The sequence below is a fragment of the Neolamprologus multifasciatus genome, chromosome 18 (assembly GCF_963576455.1).
Source record: "Neolamprologus multifasciatus chromosome 18, fNeoMul1.2, whole genome shotgun sequence".
In the NCBI taxonomy this organism is placed as follows: domain Eukaryota; kingdom Metazoa; phylum Chordata; class Actinopteri; order Cichliformes; family Cichlidae; genus Neolamprologus; species Neolamprologus multifasciatus.
In genome coordinates this window covers 20,540,529-20,559,982 of record NC_140456.1, presented here as the reverse complement: position 1 = coordinate 20,559,982, position 19,454 = coordinate 20,540,529, and the positions used below count along the sequence as shown (strand labels likewise).

General features: G+C 42.0%; 1 protein-coding gene across 2 annotated transcripts in view; it reads right to left on the bottom strand.

The window, feature by feature from the left end:
- Positions 1 to 15,814, bottom strand: part of ephb1 (EPH receptor B1) — a 161,067-nt gene extending 145,253 nt beyond the window's left edge. The window contains exon 1 of one of the 2 annotated variants that reach the window (XM_085139261.1): positions 15,489 to 15,814. In XM_085139261.1, the coding sequence (XP_084995387.1) occupies positions 15,489 to 15,549 (61 nt within the window). In that variant the 5' untranslated portion in view covers positions 15,550 to 15,814. The remainder of the gene's footprint in view (positions 1 to 15,488) is intronic. The other variant, XM_085139260.1, reaches the window with a different exon arrangement.
- Positions 15,815 to 19,454: the final 3,640 nt, after the last annotated feature.

Genomic DNA, 19,454 nt, shown 5'->3' with positions numbered 1-19,454 from the left:
GCACGAGAGGAATTGATTGGCTAACTAGCAACAATATGAAAGACGAAAAACAAACAATGACAATGTCTACTTAAAGTGGACCCTATAATAAAAGTAATAATAAAAATATAGGCAGTGTGCAAAACTAATTGGTTATATATATATTTGGTTATTTATTTTATAAAGCTTTTAAGTGGTCAACATGTGAAAAATTTGTACATTTTTGAGATCGTTTGAGTTTTTTTCATGTTCACTCAGTTAGGATCACCCACTTTGGACCAAAGATTTCACCACATTTCTCACTTGGTTCGCCATTGACCTTTGATTTGGGACTACATGTAAATCTTAGTTACGAAAGAGTCAAGAGCTACTAATGTCAGTCAAAAGAAAACAAGTCATCTGGTACCTTTGATCATTATGCAAAAACACAAACAAATCACCAGGTATCACGAGTGAGAGAAACAGACAAAGGAATAGACAGGATTTCTTTTTCCTCTGGTTTATTTCTCAAATGTTCATATCCAGCTGTTCCATGATCAAGAGAGATTTCACAGCTACAACATCCAATTGCCAGTCTCTTGGGTCATATACAGCCCACTCTATCAAATTCCCTGTCCACGTCAATGAGCTTCTGACCATTTTGTGTCACATCAGCCCTTCACCAGAAACATCAAAGGGACTTTCAAACTTGGATCATATAATTCTAATAAACAAGTTGCAATGGTTGCTACCTGAGGAGTCCAGTCAGTAACAGTGCAATGCAATTTCTCAATAACTGTATGCAGGAATTCATTTCCCCCAAGATACTGTATGACATTCCAAAAACAGATTTCCATCTCATTGTCATGGTGTGCACCATCGCTCATTCACTCCAATGATACAACTTAGGGGTTTGGCACTGAAATATATTAACATTTTAGAATACATTAGCATACCCAAAGGGACCTGCGGTAACATTGATTACAAATAACTGCCTGCATTTAGATGCTGTTCTGTCTCTGATCACATGCAATATGCCTATCACTGCATCTTGCCCTTCCTCCCACACACACATTGTCTTGGGGAGGCAGTCTCACCACCTGCTGCGAAGCAGGTGCCGTGATTTTATGCTCCCTTTCCCCACGCATGCCAGCACACATGCAGGCACATGCACACGCATGTGCATACGTGTCTTCAAAGGCTGAGCTGTGAAGCAGAGGTGACAGGTCTCTGGTTCCATGCCACCCTCGGCAAATGCAGCGCTAATTGCACTCCCTCTCTGTTAGAGAGCAACAGGGATCCAACATGAGCTACATGCGGACCCCAAGATAGAGTCATCTCCTCGGCAATGTGGGAAGAGAGAACAACCAAGGGGGGTTCACCTTGATATATGAGCCATTTGAACAAAATTCATGAGCAAAATAACCAAGGCTTTAATTCCACCGTGTATTCAGCTTCAACTCATGAACTTGCATTTGGCAGCCGGCCACGGGCACATGGAGAAGTTGGGGTTGTTAGTATGACAGCTGATTAGAGAGACGAGAGATTTGAATGTGACACCTCTAATGATCTCTTCATCTGATTGACAGGTTAGGCAAGACTCCAATTCACACATCTCATTTCATCACAGAACACAGCAAAGAAGGTCAGCATGTCACACACACACACACACACACACACACACACACATAACCCATACACACTGTTCCACTGAATGTTAGCAAAAGACTATTTGCCTCCATAAATCCCTCCTGTGGCTTCCAGAATATTCCGCTATTATGTTGGCCCTAGCAGGGCTATTTCCTCCCCCAGTTAGCCTGTCATCAGGAGCATTGTACTGTATTGTCTGCGAGCGAGCCTAAATGGGACCTTTTCAGGGGTATTTTCAGGTACTTTCATGGAAGAATGGAGCGGATATTCATATCACATTTCAGTTTTTCTATTGCTGAGCAAATACAGTTTTGGACAATAACAACTCCCTCTAACGCACACACATGCACACACACACAAACAGACACCAGTACTTCCTTTGCTGACCCAAACGAACAAGTCAAGCACATTCCTGCTCCCAGCGATTTCCTCCATCTTTTCCCAACAGACAGGATCCCATTACAAGTCCCTGGCTTTTATCTCACTCGAAGGCAGCAGCAAACACTGTTGTACACATTGCAATGTGAAAATCCCAAACATATCCACAATGCAACAACCATTTCCAAAATTGTTCTTGAAAAATTTGATTACTCCAGGCTACTAAACAAGAGCCCAATGATCAGTTCTTTTTTTTTTTCTTAAAAGAGCAGGCACTCAGCAGCAGGCTCTGCTAATTGAACTCACACTGATCCATGTTGTGATTATTGGCAATTATCTGTCAATTAGCAATGTGCTGATGTCACTGCGATGTGAAAGGCAGCGCAATCAGGAGCTGTTAGCATAGAAATGGTCCTCCATATCAATGACCCGATCTACTCTCCACCTGAGATGGGAGCACACCGTACAACCGCACGTCCATGTGTGTTACAAATCTCCAGTGTAGCTGTAGCAATTACAGCATGATTTCAGCTTGCCAGCACAATTTCATATCTACAATGCTCAGGAGTTTGGGGGGCATTCTAGGGTACATATAGCCTACCACTCGAAATGACCTTGACTGAAACCCACTTAACCCCTTCTTCAACAGCCCAATTATGGCCCAATTACCACCACTGGTGCCCCATTTCTTTGAGGCACATTTAGTCTAACAGGAATACTCACATAATGTTCTAGAATTTTGACAAATGTCCCATTGAAGGTAATATTAAATAAAAATACTCCCTAAAAGCAGCCGTGGGCTTATAATTTTAATGGCTTGTACTATTTAACCTATAAATGCCTGCGTGGTGGCAAAATGTCCAACTTTTGGAAATTTTTCAGCAGGGGACAAACCTTTTGTTTGCCCCTTTAAATGTTTAAAACAAACACAAAGGGACACATAGGAGATGACAAATCATCCTAGTATCCAAAAAACACAGCCAATCCATCACACAGCCACTCGGCTCTCAAATAAACAAAGGACGCTTACGACATCTGTCATTCCCTCCCCATGCTTTGATCCATGATATGATCGCAATGCTCATACATCCTGGACGATTCACAATCAATCTGTACAGCCAAGACAACAGAAAGAGAAAGGACGCTTCTTGCTTGCGCTTCATCTTTTCTGCTTCTTTTTTTCCCATTTTCTTTCTTTCTTTCTTTTTTTTTTAGATGCATTATCTGTCCGTCAGGCCATCCATCATGCTCTTCCTTTTAGAAGCTGCTAAAGGATGTTTATCAAAGAGTTCAAATAGATTCACAGAGCATTGCATGAACTATGAAAGTCACTCTCCAGGCTCCTTTTAAATTTTCAGCCATCAGTAATAACAGAAAAAAAGGTGTCCTCTTTGGCCAATCATTGGCAGGTGTCTGAAAAACATTTTACACAAGCTTGAATTTCCTCGCACAAATACGCACACAAGACACACTCAAAGACTCACACAGTGACCTTGTCAGGAGTTATAACCATCACGCGAAGAGAGCAATACACATCTGTGCCTCTCTGTTGCACCTCGGGTAAAGCAAGTTCACATATCAAGTGGCTTCCTTAAGTGCCAAATGAATGGTGGGCTGCTGGATTATTTGAGACATGAAAGCATTTTCTTGGGTCAGGCATTTTCTTTTCAAACTTTCAAACTAAACCTGGCTTTCTTTACAAAGAGATGAGTCATCAACGGTTACATATTCACCAACAAACACACAGACAAAAAACATTTGCAATGATTTGATCAGGTGGAAAGAAGAACTATGAACATGAGTCTGCAAATCGTAACAGCCTAAGATACTCACACACTGCTTTTTAAAAAAAAGGAAGTAATTTCCTTATTTTCCCTAACCTGTTTAGTGTTGTCTGAGGAAAGAAGGACTAAAGCCTTTGTGAGGAGAACAAAAGCCTGGGAGACTGTAACACTGTAACACACCCCTGCATGACTCTACTAAGCTAACTGCTTTTTGTCTAGACATCCGCTTTATAATCAGTATTACTTAGTCAATATTGTCATTAAGACACGTTGGAACATGATAGACCCACTTGAAATATATAGTTGGGACAAACTCAGCAACATGATTCATTCAAACTCAAGTACTCTAATGAAAAAACGATACCAGTTGCAGGTAAGATTCTTCTCACACAAAGCAAAATCTCCTTCTGTTTAACATGTACTGACAAACACACCCACAAATACATAAAAATGAAACTAGATTTTTTTACACACTTTCTTAACCCTTTAAAGCTGGTCAGAGCAGGCACGCTCCGTTTTGCGTAACTATTTGTAAATCTCGGTAGAATTGCAACCACATAAGCTAGTGCAATAATTTTTTTTGCATATGAAACCGGAGGAGTTGTACTTACATCTTATGCCATCAGCTTGCCCTCGGTCACAGTTTCCTTCCATATAAAGCTTTGCAAAAACTGCATAAAAAGCACTTGCAGCAACAAAAACATAATATTCCAGAAACAGGCTTTGCTGATCCGATCAGCTGTTCGTAACACTTCCTACGTCCATCAGCACGAACTATCGCATGTCCGCCATGACCTGCCCAAAACCGGAAGTGACGTCATTTTGCGGAAATGTAATTTTTTACCATCAAGGCCTCATGAGCTTATACTGGTGTTTTTAAAAGTTATGTTTGACTTTATGACTTCCTGTATTGTTTCTGGGATGTTTAGAACTCAAATTGCACTGCTGGAAATAGTTTATTTTGATGCATATGCTGTTTTTTTGCAAATTTGCACTATAATATTTATTTTAGTTTTTCCTGCAGTGTATAAAAATTGGTGTATTTCAAAAATAAAACTTTAAAGACACTCAAAATAAATTTCCTGTTGTTGTAAACTATTTTGTGCAACTTTTTGTATTTGCAGTTTTGAGAGATAAGCCTCTTAAATTTCTCTAACTAGAAATATATTTTAAAAAAACAAAAACGATTTTCAATTTTTTTGGAGTTTATTGCACTTTTTTGAAATTTATGTTTTTTCTATGCACTTAATGCATACATATTATTAAAATTTGGGCTATAATGGTTGTACTGATGTATAGCAACTTGAAATGCTCCCAAAAATGGCACTACAGCATGTAAAAATATAATATAAGCTGTGGCGGACTTGGTTCTATGGTAGGTCTTAAAGGGTTAAACTGACCGTTCCACCATGAAGTTGTGTGATGGATCATATTAGAGATGATGCTAGTGTTAGAATAGGCAACCGTACATAAAACAGAAGTATGCATGCTCTATGCAATTCCCCAACCTGCAGATTTTTGCTATTCCAACCCTGAAAATATAGTCATGACACAGATCTAGATTTATAATTTCAATTGCTGTTGTAAGCACTATTTAAAAAGCGTATATACAATAACACAAATGCATTTAACCTATTGATTAGTAAAAACAAGTGGTCAGATAACAGCTGAACTATATAAATTAATAACATTTTATAGGTTCTTTTTTTTTCTTTTTTAGGTCTTCCAAGTTGTTTTTCTATTTGTTAAACCATTCACAGGAACAGTATGGGAAAGTCTTGGGCCACCACTCATTTCTTTATAGTTTGCTTCCAAGGATTGGGGCATTCTTGTAACTTGTAAAGCAGCCTTGAGCAATAGTTCTGCAAGCTTTCTGAAGCTCTTTCAAGGTTTATCTTTGGAACCCGCTGCCTTTTCACTCATTTCTCTGTCCAGTCCTTGAACTTGACCATTTTGAGAGGAACGTTTTGTTTGTTAAGCCTCTTAACGCTGACCTATAAATTATTCAAGAATAAATAAATACACCAGTCTCAATAGATGAATAATTATTATTTCATAATTTCTTCAAATTTCTTTGGTTTGATCAAAGGAAAATGCCAACAATAACACAGTTTGACAGGCATAAAATAGTATTTGTGCAACAACAAGGCAATTCCCAAAGAGCTATTAGTCGAAATCTTGGCACGTCTCTGCATGGCACGCAGAGATATGTGCAGCGTCCTTAAAAAAACTGATTAAACTGGACAAGTGGTGGACAAAAGAAGGACTGTCAGACCTCAAAGACAATCTACAGCAGATGGACAACATCTGAAAGTCATGTATTTAAGAAATGTAAATCATGATGATGTTTGCACACATTTCAATAAATTACTCCACCCAGTTCTTATTTTGCTTGCAAAAGTTAAAGAAATGAGGTGTGACGCAAGACATTTTCATAGTACTGACATTGGCTTAGGTAAAAAGAAAGAAAGAAAAATAATAAAGAAAAATCTTGAAAATACTTTTATACGCCTACTGACTATATCATAACTATGTTATAACCTTAATCAGTCTTCCTCAATTTTTACTGTTAAGTCTGCCCCAGTTTTTTCTAACTGTGGGTCTGTCTTAGGTTTGGTCAATGATTGCATCTGCCTTAAAATGTATGTTTTTTTTTTGTTTTGTGGATGTTTTGATGAATAAAAACAGTTTTTTGGTGTGTTTGTATGTGTATGTTTTCTTTTTTTAATTACACGATCTTAACTAAGTGATTCCTAGAACAGACACACAAATTACATCTGACAACTTGTACAGCACAAACACACACATGCACATCATGCACGTCCTCCCTAATTAGGCCTTTACAAATCATTCAGCATTACTGAACTTGTTCTGTAGCAAAGCTCTAACACTGTGCTGGAGGGGTATTTAGGGAATTTGGTGGAATTTTTTATTTTTTTAAATAATATCCAATCGACATCTTAAATGTCAAGAATGTATCTTTTGGTTTTAACTGAGCTTCCTCTAAAACCGGTGTGACATAGTTGTAAAACACCAGGAAAAGCGCTCTACAATTACATTCAGCTTGGCTTAGTAGGAACATTTATCATCTTGACACGTCATCAGCTGAGTGCAGCACGGCCGGAGTGGAAAAATGAGCACATCTGTTCATTCACGTCCACATCCCACTTTAGGTTATTTAAAACTACCTGACTGTGTACCATATGTGTACAGTATATTCAGGCAGTTCATCTCCCCAGCTCTCAGAAATGGACCGACTCCGCCCAGACATCAGTGTCAATCTGCTGAGTGGGTGTCTAACAGTGTGTAAAGCTCACATCAAAGGCATGCCGCTTTAAATGCAGAAAGCAGGGAGGGGACAGACTTCTTAAGAATAGGGAATGAGGAGGAAGAGAACAATTGAAGAGGGGCATGAATTTTATACCGTTCACTGAGCCCCAATAGAGCTTTGGGAAAAGAGTGAATTACTGAGTCTGCTAACTAGCTGAATCAAGACATTCTTCAGAAATTTCAACTGCAATTGTAACAACTAAGCTTGCACTAACAGCAAATACACAAACTACTCTGGCTAACAGCAACAATAAAACCTCTCTACATCATCTTCATTTTTTTTAAATCACAATCCCCATAGAGATCTAAGGAGACGTACTCTCATAAAAATGACATGTAGCTATACGCACTCTAAAGGCTGGATGTGCTTAAGGGTTAGCAGCCAGAACCACCAGCCTCCTCATTAGCACAAATAAGATTGTAGGCAGATACAGGCCTATCATTTGCTCCCTCTCTGTCTCTTCGTCCCTCGTCGCCTCTGTTCTCTTGCACAAATGAGTCCTAATCCTTGTCCTCTAGCTCGCCGCTAACAAAAACAATACCACACAGAGCTGTCAAAGGAGAGCGCAGAGGAAGGAACACAGCAACACTCTCTGTGAAATATATATCATCTCCTGCAAGGGTTAAAAGTGTAAGTTGAGGACGTTTGGTTTTGAATTGAACACGGGATGCGTCTCATTTAAATTAGTCCCTTTGGTCCTGGAAGGTCAGCAATATAGACTCGAATTAACTTGGCCATCAAACCAAACATAAACATGGCAAGCTAAGGAAAGAAAAATCTCACTAATAAATGAAGAAATCCCAGTGTGTGTGTGTCTCTTCAGTCTTTTGGCCGCAGTGGTTTGGATCCAAGTAGGTGTGATCCTAAGTTTGAAGTTAGCTGGATGAGGTGTGATGTCAAGGGATTTGTGAGCCCAAAGATGATGTCACTTTGTTTTTTTCTCAGAAATTATGTCAAATGAAGATAAGTGTCAAGAATGCCGTCCTGATCAAAGACCCCACAGTTTAACAGCTGCATGTGACGCAGAAAGTAAAGCAGCAATCAACAGACATTCACAGGCTTCTGATTCCTTCTTCTCTCTGCCAAAATGAAAACAGAACTCCACACCCAAACAAACCACCTTTGGTTTTGTTTCACTTAGGAAATGCTCCTCACACCCTGTCAGTTTTCTTAGTTGTACTCTAGCCAGCCAGCCCGCTGCCAATAGATCGAGATACTGTCCGCTCATTTCCCCATTACCCTCTATGCTTCGAATCAATAGTTAATTACCTCCAGAAATGCTCTTTTCTTCTCCAGCTAGAAAAGTGGACAGCACAGGGCAGGCTGAAATTTGCCTGGCAGAGAGATTCAGTGTTATGCAGGGTGAAAACTGTCCTCCCACCACTGCTACTTATTGGCCCATCAGTGTCCCCCTTGGAAGCTGGCATTCCATTTTGCACTGCGCAGGCACTTCATTTTTCTCCACCACTATTTTCATTTCTCTTGCTAATGGGACACAAATGCAGACACACAAATATTCGTGCACAATTTCTCTGTCACTCTCTTGCCACGAAGCCAATGTTTAATAAGAGATTACATTTATGGTGAGGAGAAGGGCAGGCGAATAGTGAAATATGTCCACATGTCCTGAACCTGGAAGAAGCTCTGGCACTTACTCATTAATAATGGGACAGGCCTCAGGCCCAGGCCCTTAGCTCTCAGTCTCTGCTCATTTCCTTTCCACACATCAAAGCTATGCATGTCGTTGTGTATGTGTGCGCTGCGAGGCTCTCGCACATTTACAACTGTACTTGTGTGTGTGAGAGAGCTTGTCAGTCCCTATGAGAAACAGCCTGTAGAGGAGCCGGCTTTTATTTAATCAGAAGTGGAGCAGCTTCCACCACCAACCGTAATTTCAGCCCTATTAACGTTCTGCCTTTAATTCCTCTGAGCGCTGGAGACACAGCATCCTCTGGGCTGCTAATTCACTTTAAATGCAAAAGTCCCACAGTTTTATAAAATTCCTGTATGGTGGCAGCTTCATATATTGCACATCTAAACTTCTGCAGCAAGCGATTTGCTGAATAAACACAGTGTGTAGTTATCAAGCATGCACTCTTAGCTGATATTCTTATCAGTTTGATTGTAGACTTTAAAAGAGACGTTTCAAGTTTCCCATGCATTGGAAGTCACAAAAACACTGATTTACTACGCGTTCTTGCACCACTCCCTTCCTACTTGTCGCCCTTAAGCCTTAGATTTTGGGCTTAAAAGTCATATTAATTCATTCTGGGCCAGACTTAAAAATAGATCTCATTATAACAATCATAAATGAAGCTCTTTGTGCCTGCACGCCTACAACCCCAACAGTCTCGCTCCTCTGTTTCTGCCAATGCTGTGCCTGTTACATCTTCAGGACGACAGGCTCATGTTTCACTTTCCCTATAATGCTTTATAAATGCATCTGTTTTTAACCAAAAACGTCTGCGCGGGGGGGGGGGGGGGGGGGGGGGGGGGGGGGGGGGGGGGGGGACTGGGGAGAAGAAGGGAGAATAGCCAGTTTTTCTGTTAGGCTGTTAGGTTTGGGAAATAAGAGTTTACAGAAGGGAGTGTACCCTGCGCTTACAACCACAAAAAACAAATCTACAGCCAAAATGCAACTAAGAAGGCTAAAATGCTGTGTAAAATAAAAACAGAGTGAAATAACTGGCAAATTATTCAGGTGGAAGTAGCACAGTTCATTGAAAAACATGCTGGAATATATATTTCTACTTAAAATACCCACGCCATCCGAATTAATACTCCCACAGCCAGAGACGGTGCCTTCTGTACTTTGCATTTTGGCTGCCAATAAAAAATTAAAAAACAATACTCTGATCGTAATCAATAATAAAATTCTTTTTTTAACAGTATCAATATCAACAGTGACGCACACTTCACCCTTTTTCAAGAGGTCAGTGAAGCTCTCACTTCAACAATACCGAATTATTAAAAAGTTATCAGAAATGTTAACCTGCCGATGCACACGTCAACGTTACCTGTTTAACTATTAGCATTTACCTGACAGCCACATTAGCCATGTGTTACTGTGAAAGTAGCGGCGAGTGGCTATGGCTAATGCTAAAATGGTGACATGAAAGGTGAAGCTAGGTGATACATGGTATCCGTCCTGCTCGTCTGTACACAGAGGTTTAATATAACTACACAGTTTTTTATGTCTAAAAAAGTATATTTCCTAAAGTCTACTGGGAAATAGAAAGAAAGAGTCTATCTTAACAACTTTATTTGATCAGCAACAAAAACATGGTGCCATATGTCTTTTTTTGCACTATTAAGAGGCTCTTAAAGGTTGCACCCTCATATTAAATTCATAAGAACAATCTAACAAGCAAGAAGAACTTCTGAAAAAGTCAGTAACAAGCGTTCTGGTCCTGTGTTGACTCTGAGTTTGTGAGGAGAAGCTGAAATGGACAAGCTTAAAGGACCATGGGATGGAGGAGAGGTGGTTGAAATGGTGCTTTAAGTATAACGGCCTCAGGAGCAAGGCTGCGTGAACACTGGGAAATAAGACTCGATGATCAATGCTTTTTCTTCTCACCTCTCAGCTCAACAGATATTGAAGAGGCTCCCCTTTCCTGCTGACTGAACAACTGTCACCCAATCTCTAGGACAGGTGATAATGGAGAGGGAAAAAAAGCCTCCGAGACTGAAAAAAAGAATTAGAAAAAGCACATTTTTCACACTACCATCCTTGAGTGGTGGAGAAGCTGGGTCACTGCAGCCAATCAATAACCTGCATTGCCATTTTCCTATACCAGGTGTGGCTTGGAGGGTTCTCTCAAAGTTTGTGCTCTAGTGCACATCAAGTCTAATCACTGAGCGCGCTGCGTGCTTCTCTCCCTGTTGTGTGCTTACCATTTGAGCGATCTGGCTTCACCAGCAAACAGATGACTCACACAGTTTGAGGTTGAACTGTGTCACGAGCGTCACCGCTTTCACTCCTGTGCTCTAATGCGTTTCGTATGTTGCTGATGCAGTGGGTCTGCTTATCCCCGAGATTGCACAGATAAGGCCGTAGCTCTCGTCCCACAGTCGGCCACCTGCTCAGATAAGGGCCAAGCACGAAGCAAGACGGGTAGGAACCTAACACTGCTGATAGCATCGCCGCGGTAAATCTCTGGGCTCGGAAATGCGTGGACGACACTGGAAAACAGCGTCGTAAAGAACATGAGATATCCACAATGCAAGTCCCATTTCAGTAATTAAAATGGACCAGGATGCAGAGGAGACGCTTGCAATACAGCGCATAGTGCTTTATTTCTCTCTTTCTATGCTCTACCTTGACAGAACTCATTCTCACACTGGGGGGGGGGGGGGGGGGGGGGGGGGCACAAAAAATGTGCACATGCATAAGCTCCCAACCTGCATCCACCATCTGCCCATCCCATGGCTCAGATGTCTCTGGGGTAAGGCGAACTCTGAGGGGTGCTCTCTGTGGATGTCACGTGTACGTGAGCTTTGAGGGAAGACAGTGAGAAAGGAAGCAGAGATGCAGAGAATGAGGAGGAGGAAGTGAAACACATTTTGAAAATGTGGGAAACCCTTCACAGAATGTTCCTCGCACTGCGTGCGCTGGAAGTGTTATAGTTTCACAGGAAAAGAAGCACTTTTGCAGGACTGCAGGTACACAAGCTGCACGTAGGGGGTTTGCACTGGGGACCGTCATAGCTGACTAAGCTATGTAAGCGAACCTTAACAACAAGTCGTCTTTTCACTGTGGGCAAAATAAAGCCTCTATTATGGGATGAGGCCATGTCTGCTGCCCCTGCCAGCTATAATGTGTTTTAGAGCTATACTCACGACATGGGGACCCAAACGTACAATACACACATGGCTGTAAAAAACAAGGGAGAAATTGAATTCTACTTCAGGTGGTCCCAGGTCAGCAGTAGCGCCTGCGGCTAAAATACACATGTGAGCCCTCACACAAATAATGCTTTATGTCTTTTTACACTTACCACATCAACCCACGAGCCTCGGTTCAGCTTTAATTCCTTTGTTATTTTTGTCTAATAATATGAAATGAGAGAGCAGAGGAAAAGAGCAATCTTGCATTAAAATCCATTAGAGACTCAACAGGATTCTTTTTACACGCTGGCTCCTCTGCACAGCTGGTGAGCGCGCACAACTTACACACTGAACAGTAGAACATTTTTAACTCTGCTGTCACAAAGTATGAGCTCGGTTTTCAATGCAAGGTTTAAAGGGTGGGAGACGACAAAGAAAAGCTTGCTGAATTATCTGCACAACAAGGGGAGAAGCAACAGGTCATCCACAGTGTAGTACCCCTGGAGGTGAGTCAGTGTGTTGCTCAAGGACACTTCAACAGAGTGGTTACTTACACTGAGACAAGCGTACGAATGTAAGCTTCTATACTCTCTCCTCTGACCTCTAATCAACCACACCACCACTGCTTAACTTAGCTGACCTGCATAACCTACAACTATTGATTAAGCGATCATAACTGCTATTTATTCAGGAGTCTACAATACATTCTCTTCCATCGTTTGAGAATGATGCATCACCATAGTGCAGCGCAGCTACTTAGCACAGCATCCTGGGGGACTGGTTACAGCACATTACTAACATTCTCTTATCATACTCATACTGAATAAAACTGCTGTTTTACAATGCTGCGCCATGGCTCAGACATCTACTGTATGTCAGATCCCTGATATAGCAGGGTGCTCGTTTACTTTCTTAGCCCGGTTCATTTACAGTCATCTCATTTGTAAAACATGCATACCGTATCTTTTCTGAAACTCGCTGACCTCTCTCTTTCTGTCTCGCTCATCGTTTTATCTCATTCGGTCTCTGTCTATCTTCTTCTGCCGTTTCATCCCCCCTTTCGCTCCACTCCACAACTTTCTCCACCACCACATTCTGGGCCGGTAAATGAGCGGGCTTATCTGGGCCTAATTGGTTTAAGGGCAAACATAAATAAGCAGTGGCTTTCTAAGAAAAGCAGTATTACTGCTGCTGTTGGCAAGTAGTGTATGCATACCAGAGAGACAGTGAGCTGAAGAAGCAATGAGAGAGATGAGGGAGGAAAACTAGGAACGACAGAGTAGGGTAGACAAACGAGGAAAAGAGGAGAGCTGTGAGGAAAAGTGAAGATAATAAGGAGAAGTCTTTTTTCACTGCTACCATACAGAGCCCTGTCTTCACTCTTAACTGTTATAACCTTCTGCTCTGGTTCTGACTGCCTCTCTGCACCTTTTCAATAGCTCGCCAGTGAATGTGTTTCTGTAAGTTGATACTTTGCCTTGATGTGCTGCTGCTGGAGTTTAAATCCACCTTCGAGACAAATAGACTGGTACTTATATAGTACTTTTGTAGCCTACTCAATTTGAATACTCAAAGCACTTTTTTTTACTACAACCCTCATTCACCCGCTTTAAACTAACGCTCACACATTCACGCTGCGGCAGATTCATCGGGTACACTACAGGAATTGAACCACCGACCGTCAACCACCTGATATGATGACGCAAGCCACTCGTCCTTCTGAGCCACAGCCTACCGCCCATGCAATCACACTTGGAGTACTTCTTCCTTATAATTTTCATCCCACAGTTCATCAGTACGTGATCTTGAGGGTCTGAATCGATGATGTAATTGTTGTTTACTGCGACCATATGCGTAAGGTCAAATAAACCATTCAATTCATCACAATCAGCCTTCTATATGGCCGTGGCTCTAAAGTTACACGGATACCCCGACACCCGCCGCATACAAACAGATCCCTGACACTTTGTGATTATCAGCAGATTTGGACTAATCAGATTAAGGGTGACAGGATAGGCAGGGATAATGTGATCAATGGCCCCCGCTCAATCCCTCTCGCTTTCTCTCTCTCGCACACGCAGACACAAAAAAAAATGAAAGAGCAACAGATTGGAGTTCAGATCAGCAAAGATTTTAACCTTCCCATGGGGCAACCTCCTTTCAATTAGCATCAAAAAACAAGGAAATCACTTTCATCCTTGTTACTGAGGTAACCCAGGGGCCATCTCCCTGCCCATCTGCTTCAGTCCCATCCCGTTTTTTTTTTTCAAAGCAGAAATCCCACACCTCTTTCCAAGCAGAGAATTTTTTTTCCTCCCTCTCATCCTCCACTCATCTTTCCAAAATTACATTTCTTGCTCTCATTTCACACGGGGTAAACATTTGAACCTCAGAATATCCATTCTTGCAGAGGTAGTAATTTGGGCCTGGGCTTGGTATCCATATCAGTGTCGAAATCTGATGAGCACAAACAAGAAAGCCACCGCCAAATTATAGAGCACCGCCAGAGCTGGGGACAGCCCAGGAGGAGAGTTGTAAACGATTAAAGAGAAAACCTGTGTGTGAGAAAACACATTTTAACTGTGCTTTTAATTTACTTGTTTGTGGGAGTGGATACAGACAGCCACGGGGAAGCCGGTGTGCTTTAGTGTATGTTATATTAGAAAGAGGCTGCTACTGTACAATAACATGAGAGAATACACTATATATCCACCATGCCTCTGGGCTATCCGTGCAGCAGATAATGTCGCAGGCAACAGCCTAGTGTCCGGTCCCTGGGGTCCCACAGCGGAAATGAAAAACATGTTTAACTGAGGTGATATTGGCTACCACTCTACTGACACCAACGCTTGTCCAGATGACAGTGAGAGGGAACAGAAAGGAAACAGGAGCAGATGCAGACAAAGATAAAGAAGGAGGGAAAGAGATGCACGAAGAGAAGGAAAAAAAATCAGGGCATAGTCGACAGAAAGGGAGAGGCTATTTTTTGTAGTTGTTTTCCAGTTGTAAAAAGACGTAATGCAATCCAGCATAAAGTGCATCTTGGAAAACTTCCCATCAACACAGTCTAATAGAGTTTGCCTCGCCAATTCAAAGTGCCACAGAACAATGCACGGTGGATTTTCGTCGTAGTAATTTAGTTTAATTAAAAAAAGGAAAATAAATGTGAGAGCTTGCATCCCCCTAAGAAAAAAAAACTACTTAGGGAAAAAAAAAGGAAATATAAGAAGATATAACATAAATAATAACGGAGGCTTCTGCTGGCATGCACTTATGTATAGAATAAAGATAAACAGTCACTGATAAACTATCACACGCTGCTGTGAACGCATTTTAATCACGCAACGTCTCGTTCTTCACAAGTACGAGTTACACAAGCGGATGCTGCTCTGAAATAACGGGATGCCCACAGCGACCCACGTGCATGGCATCGCTCTGCATGCCACGGACGCAGCGCTGCCTCACACAGAACCTTGCATGCGTCCCCACACTACAAAGCGCCCCTCGGAGAGAGTCACGTCCACATATACGGCAAGTATTAGTCCCAATTTCTTATTTACCTTCCATCGCAGAGGATGTGATGACCAGCACGCATAAGAGCGCAAACAAATCCACTGTCATGGCAGAAGGGTAGTCTCCACAGCCTGTCCCCCAAATAACCAAGACGCACGGGGCGCGTCAAAAAGAATCCCAGTTGTCAGAGCGGTACTCCAGCAGATAGCCTCTGTTGTGTGTCACATTTCAAGCCGTAGTAAACAATGTGTGACAATCAGTGCGAGGAAGGAGCGAAGTGTAGCGAGCAAGGGGGTGCGAGGCAGGGAGGGGGTGTAGGTGGAGTAGGTGGGGGAGACCCGACATTGCCTGCTCACAGCCCCATTAGAGGGCCGGGGCCAATCACCGACTGGTAGCTGAAACTCACTAACCAATCGGTAACCCGGCGCTCCTCCCACCGCACATTGTCAAAACACAAAACTTTTCCTTGACCTATTTGAAGCGGTATCCGCTACAGTGAAGGGAAATAACGCCACCAGTCGGCTCAGAGCTGCACCTACAAGTCAAGCAAACCTAGAGTCGAGCTTACCCCCGTAAAGATCGACGGGGGTATTTTGAGTCACTTTGAGTGGACTTCCCAGATACACGAATGAATAATAAAGCTGATTTTATAGCTTGGCAGCTTGACTTGTGCCCACAGGTTCAAGCCCTATTTACACTGAAAATGCTCTTTAATAGCTTTGACAAATTCAGCTGTACCTCCTAATGATATTAAACAGGCGTTGCACATCAGCTCCCTCCCGTTGTCCCCGTCACCCCCTTTTGTGTGTGTCTGTGAGGCAACAGATGGTGCATACAATGGGTTTTTCCCTGCAGGGACACAGAGGGCCAGGGTCCGCTTCAGCGGAGGGAGGGACAGTTGCTGCCCTGTAGCCCAGAACCATACACCTGTCTTGGGATAGATGTGTCCCCCTACCCGTGTCCCTGGAGCTGAAGAATTGGGATGGAGTTGTTAATCTGCAGCCTGAATAGGTCTGAATTTACCCCAGGCCACTGGATGGCCTAATACTTCAGTGCTGTCCCTTCACAGTACACTGTCCCAGATACTTTTCACCTGCTTTCGTTTTACTGGACATAAAGGATGACTTTTATCTTGGGGGTTTTATTATTGTCCACAGCTTCTAAAATTACTGTATGACTTAAGGTTTAGCATAACGGAATACACTTAAATATCTCCGGCATTTATCCAACAACACTTGAGCTGTTTTGACATCTCTTTTTTTTATTCTGCTCCCAACCTTTGCAATGACAAAAATGAAAGGTGACTCACATTTAATAAATGGTTGTCCCAATTGTGGCAAAGTCCAGCTGATGAACTGGGGCAGACACAAGGCTTCAGGAGCATCAGGCAGCGGTTGCTAACCTGGGAAAGCAGCTGATGAGAGCATTTGTCATTTTTAATGGTGTGGTGAGGAGTGGCACTACGATGTGGCATGGCACAGCGCAGCACGGGCTCTGGTACTGGCTGGTTTTTCAGTCTTTCGTAGCCACCTGGCCTTATTTTTCACCCAGCCAGTCATCATCACCTATGACTCCACAGGTCATCTCCAAGTACAGGAGAAATCTGTCCCTGTTTGCCGTGCACACCCTGGGGATGAGGAAGGAAGGAAGAGTAGGGGAGGGAGGAACAATAGAGCGGCTGCTGTAGCACATCCTCCCTTACACTACACTCACGGCCAAACAAGCACATAGAATAACACGGATGCGCGTGCACCCGCTCTCCCACACAGCACTCTGATAATGATCCACGCAAAGCCGAACAAGTACCTGCCTACTTCAGCTTGAGAGCCCCGGCCCGATACCAATAGTGAGCCCGAACGCATTGTAGAGAGCCTCTCATTCTCTCGGTGGCCTGATTTTTTTTCAGCATGGTTAAGCCTACAATTGCACCATCCCTGTTCTATTTTCATTTCTCTTTTCCAACACCAGAATCATATCAAATCAAAAGGTACCTGCACCAACAGGGGTATTCTCTGAGTTGTCTACGATTAAATCTTTTTTGTGCTCTACACTCTGTGAGTTGACCCTAAATTTATTGAGTTTTTGATCTGTTAACATTCAGCCAGCATCTTCCACTCTAAGCCCAATGTGTTTATTCCCCTTCGGTTCCCAGAAAGAAAACAACAACAACAACAACAAAAGTGGTGTTTAGTTAGTTCTGTACAGTGACAACGGCATTAAAAAGAACAAAAGGAACCAGGAATACACAAGAAAGACTTTTTAGAATGAAAAAATAAATAAGTGGGGACAGCAGTGTTTGCTCAAACTTACTCATTATTTAGATTTGTAGTAGCAGGTATAGCAGGTGACAAGCAGACAGAAAAGATAATGGTCCAGAACAAGAAAGGCAGGAAAGAGAGATGTTTCCCAGACACAATAGAAGCTGGGAAGGTTTGTCCGGTGATGAATATGAATGCCTGAAAATGAAATGCCTAAGTCAATATGGAGACAGCGCAGGGACTCAGGTGACAGAGGAGTGCAGTGCTACACCCACCCTGAGGGTATAGACTGGTTATTAGGCCAGACTTTAGCTTCATCCATCTTCAGGGGACTGTGTGCTGGCCATTGACAATATGAGTACAGCGCTGGTGCTGAATACAGATGTGCTTTGGACCAGTGTTCTCCAAATACAGGGTCAGGACCCACTGCGAGTCCCAGGCACAGTTGTACTTTCAGGGTCACAGCTCAAGAGAGGAGATGGAAAATCAGCTCATTGTAGGGGATATATGATGGCGGCTAGTTTTGCCTAAAGATGTATTTTTTTAAAGGCTGCCCTGCCAAACTTCAGTCTCTTTGGAAATGTACTGAAAAATACAAACAAACAGTTTTTCCCTGTGGTAATTGCAGATAGAACTGTAAAAAATATAATATACTTATAAGTAAAATAAATAAATAAATTCTTTTTTTTTTTTTCCTGGGTAGAACGACTCTCTGGCAGTAGGTCAGACAAGGACACGGGACTGTATCTAAATACAGCACTCTCATTAATCTGCCCATGATGCCAAATCTGATGGTACCTGTCCCCTGCTATCAGCACACAGTCTCTTCAGAGATATTCATTACTTTGCTAACAAAGAGCACAGACACATAGACAGGCTGCAGAAGTGGAAACAGCCAAAGAAACCAATGCAAATGGACACGACAATATCAGTGTGCACATGCAAGATAGACATAATAAATATTTAGGCTATCATGTGAGAATGTGAAAGAGATACAAGAGATCCGTTTCTCCTCCTTGGAGAGGCTGCAAAGACGGTGTTGCTGTAGATTGACTCATAAGTCATTAGCTCACATCAGTTCTATTCAAGATTCAAGCACGTTGTTACCATTAATCCAAATAACACAATGAGGAGATTGTACTCAGCATTAAATGAGTAAGAGCATCATCACATTTTTCAAGTGTGTGTGTGTGTGTGTGTTTATACAAGATTCAGTGAGTCAATGTTAAAGAGGATGTGTTAATGAGGGTTTTACCTGTTATGCTTTATACATTCAGAGAGAACAGATTTTTAAAATTAAAGCATATAAATAAATAAATACATAAATTAAAACCGAGATTCATCTTTTTACAAGTAGTGATTAGATTACAAGTTTCACATGCTCTTTCACTTTTTTTTTTTTTTTTTTTTTTTTTTTTTTTTTTTTGCCTGTCCCGTTTGGCTCTTTTGCCATCAGAATTATTGTCTAAAGGCGAAGAAAGATGCCCAACGGTTTTTCTTTACCAAATTGACCATCCCAGCTTTGCCGTAATGGTCCATTTGATTCACCTTTTATTCTTTATTTTATTTTCACTTGCTGAATACGGGACAGATCTTGACGGGACATGCTCTTTCACTTTTAGTGGAAGTCCAACAGACATCTGCAAGCCACAGATTAGCAAACCAAATTTTGGGGTTGAAAATTTCATCTTTTTTCTTTTTTGGAGTGCGGTGTCAATAGTTTTGCCCTTAATTCTATTTTTTTTTTTTTTTTTT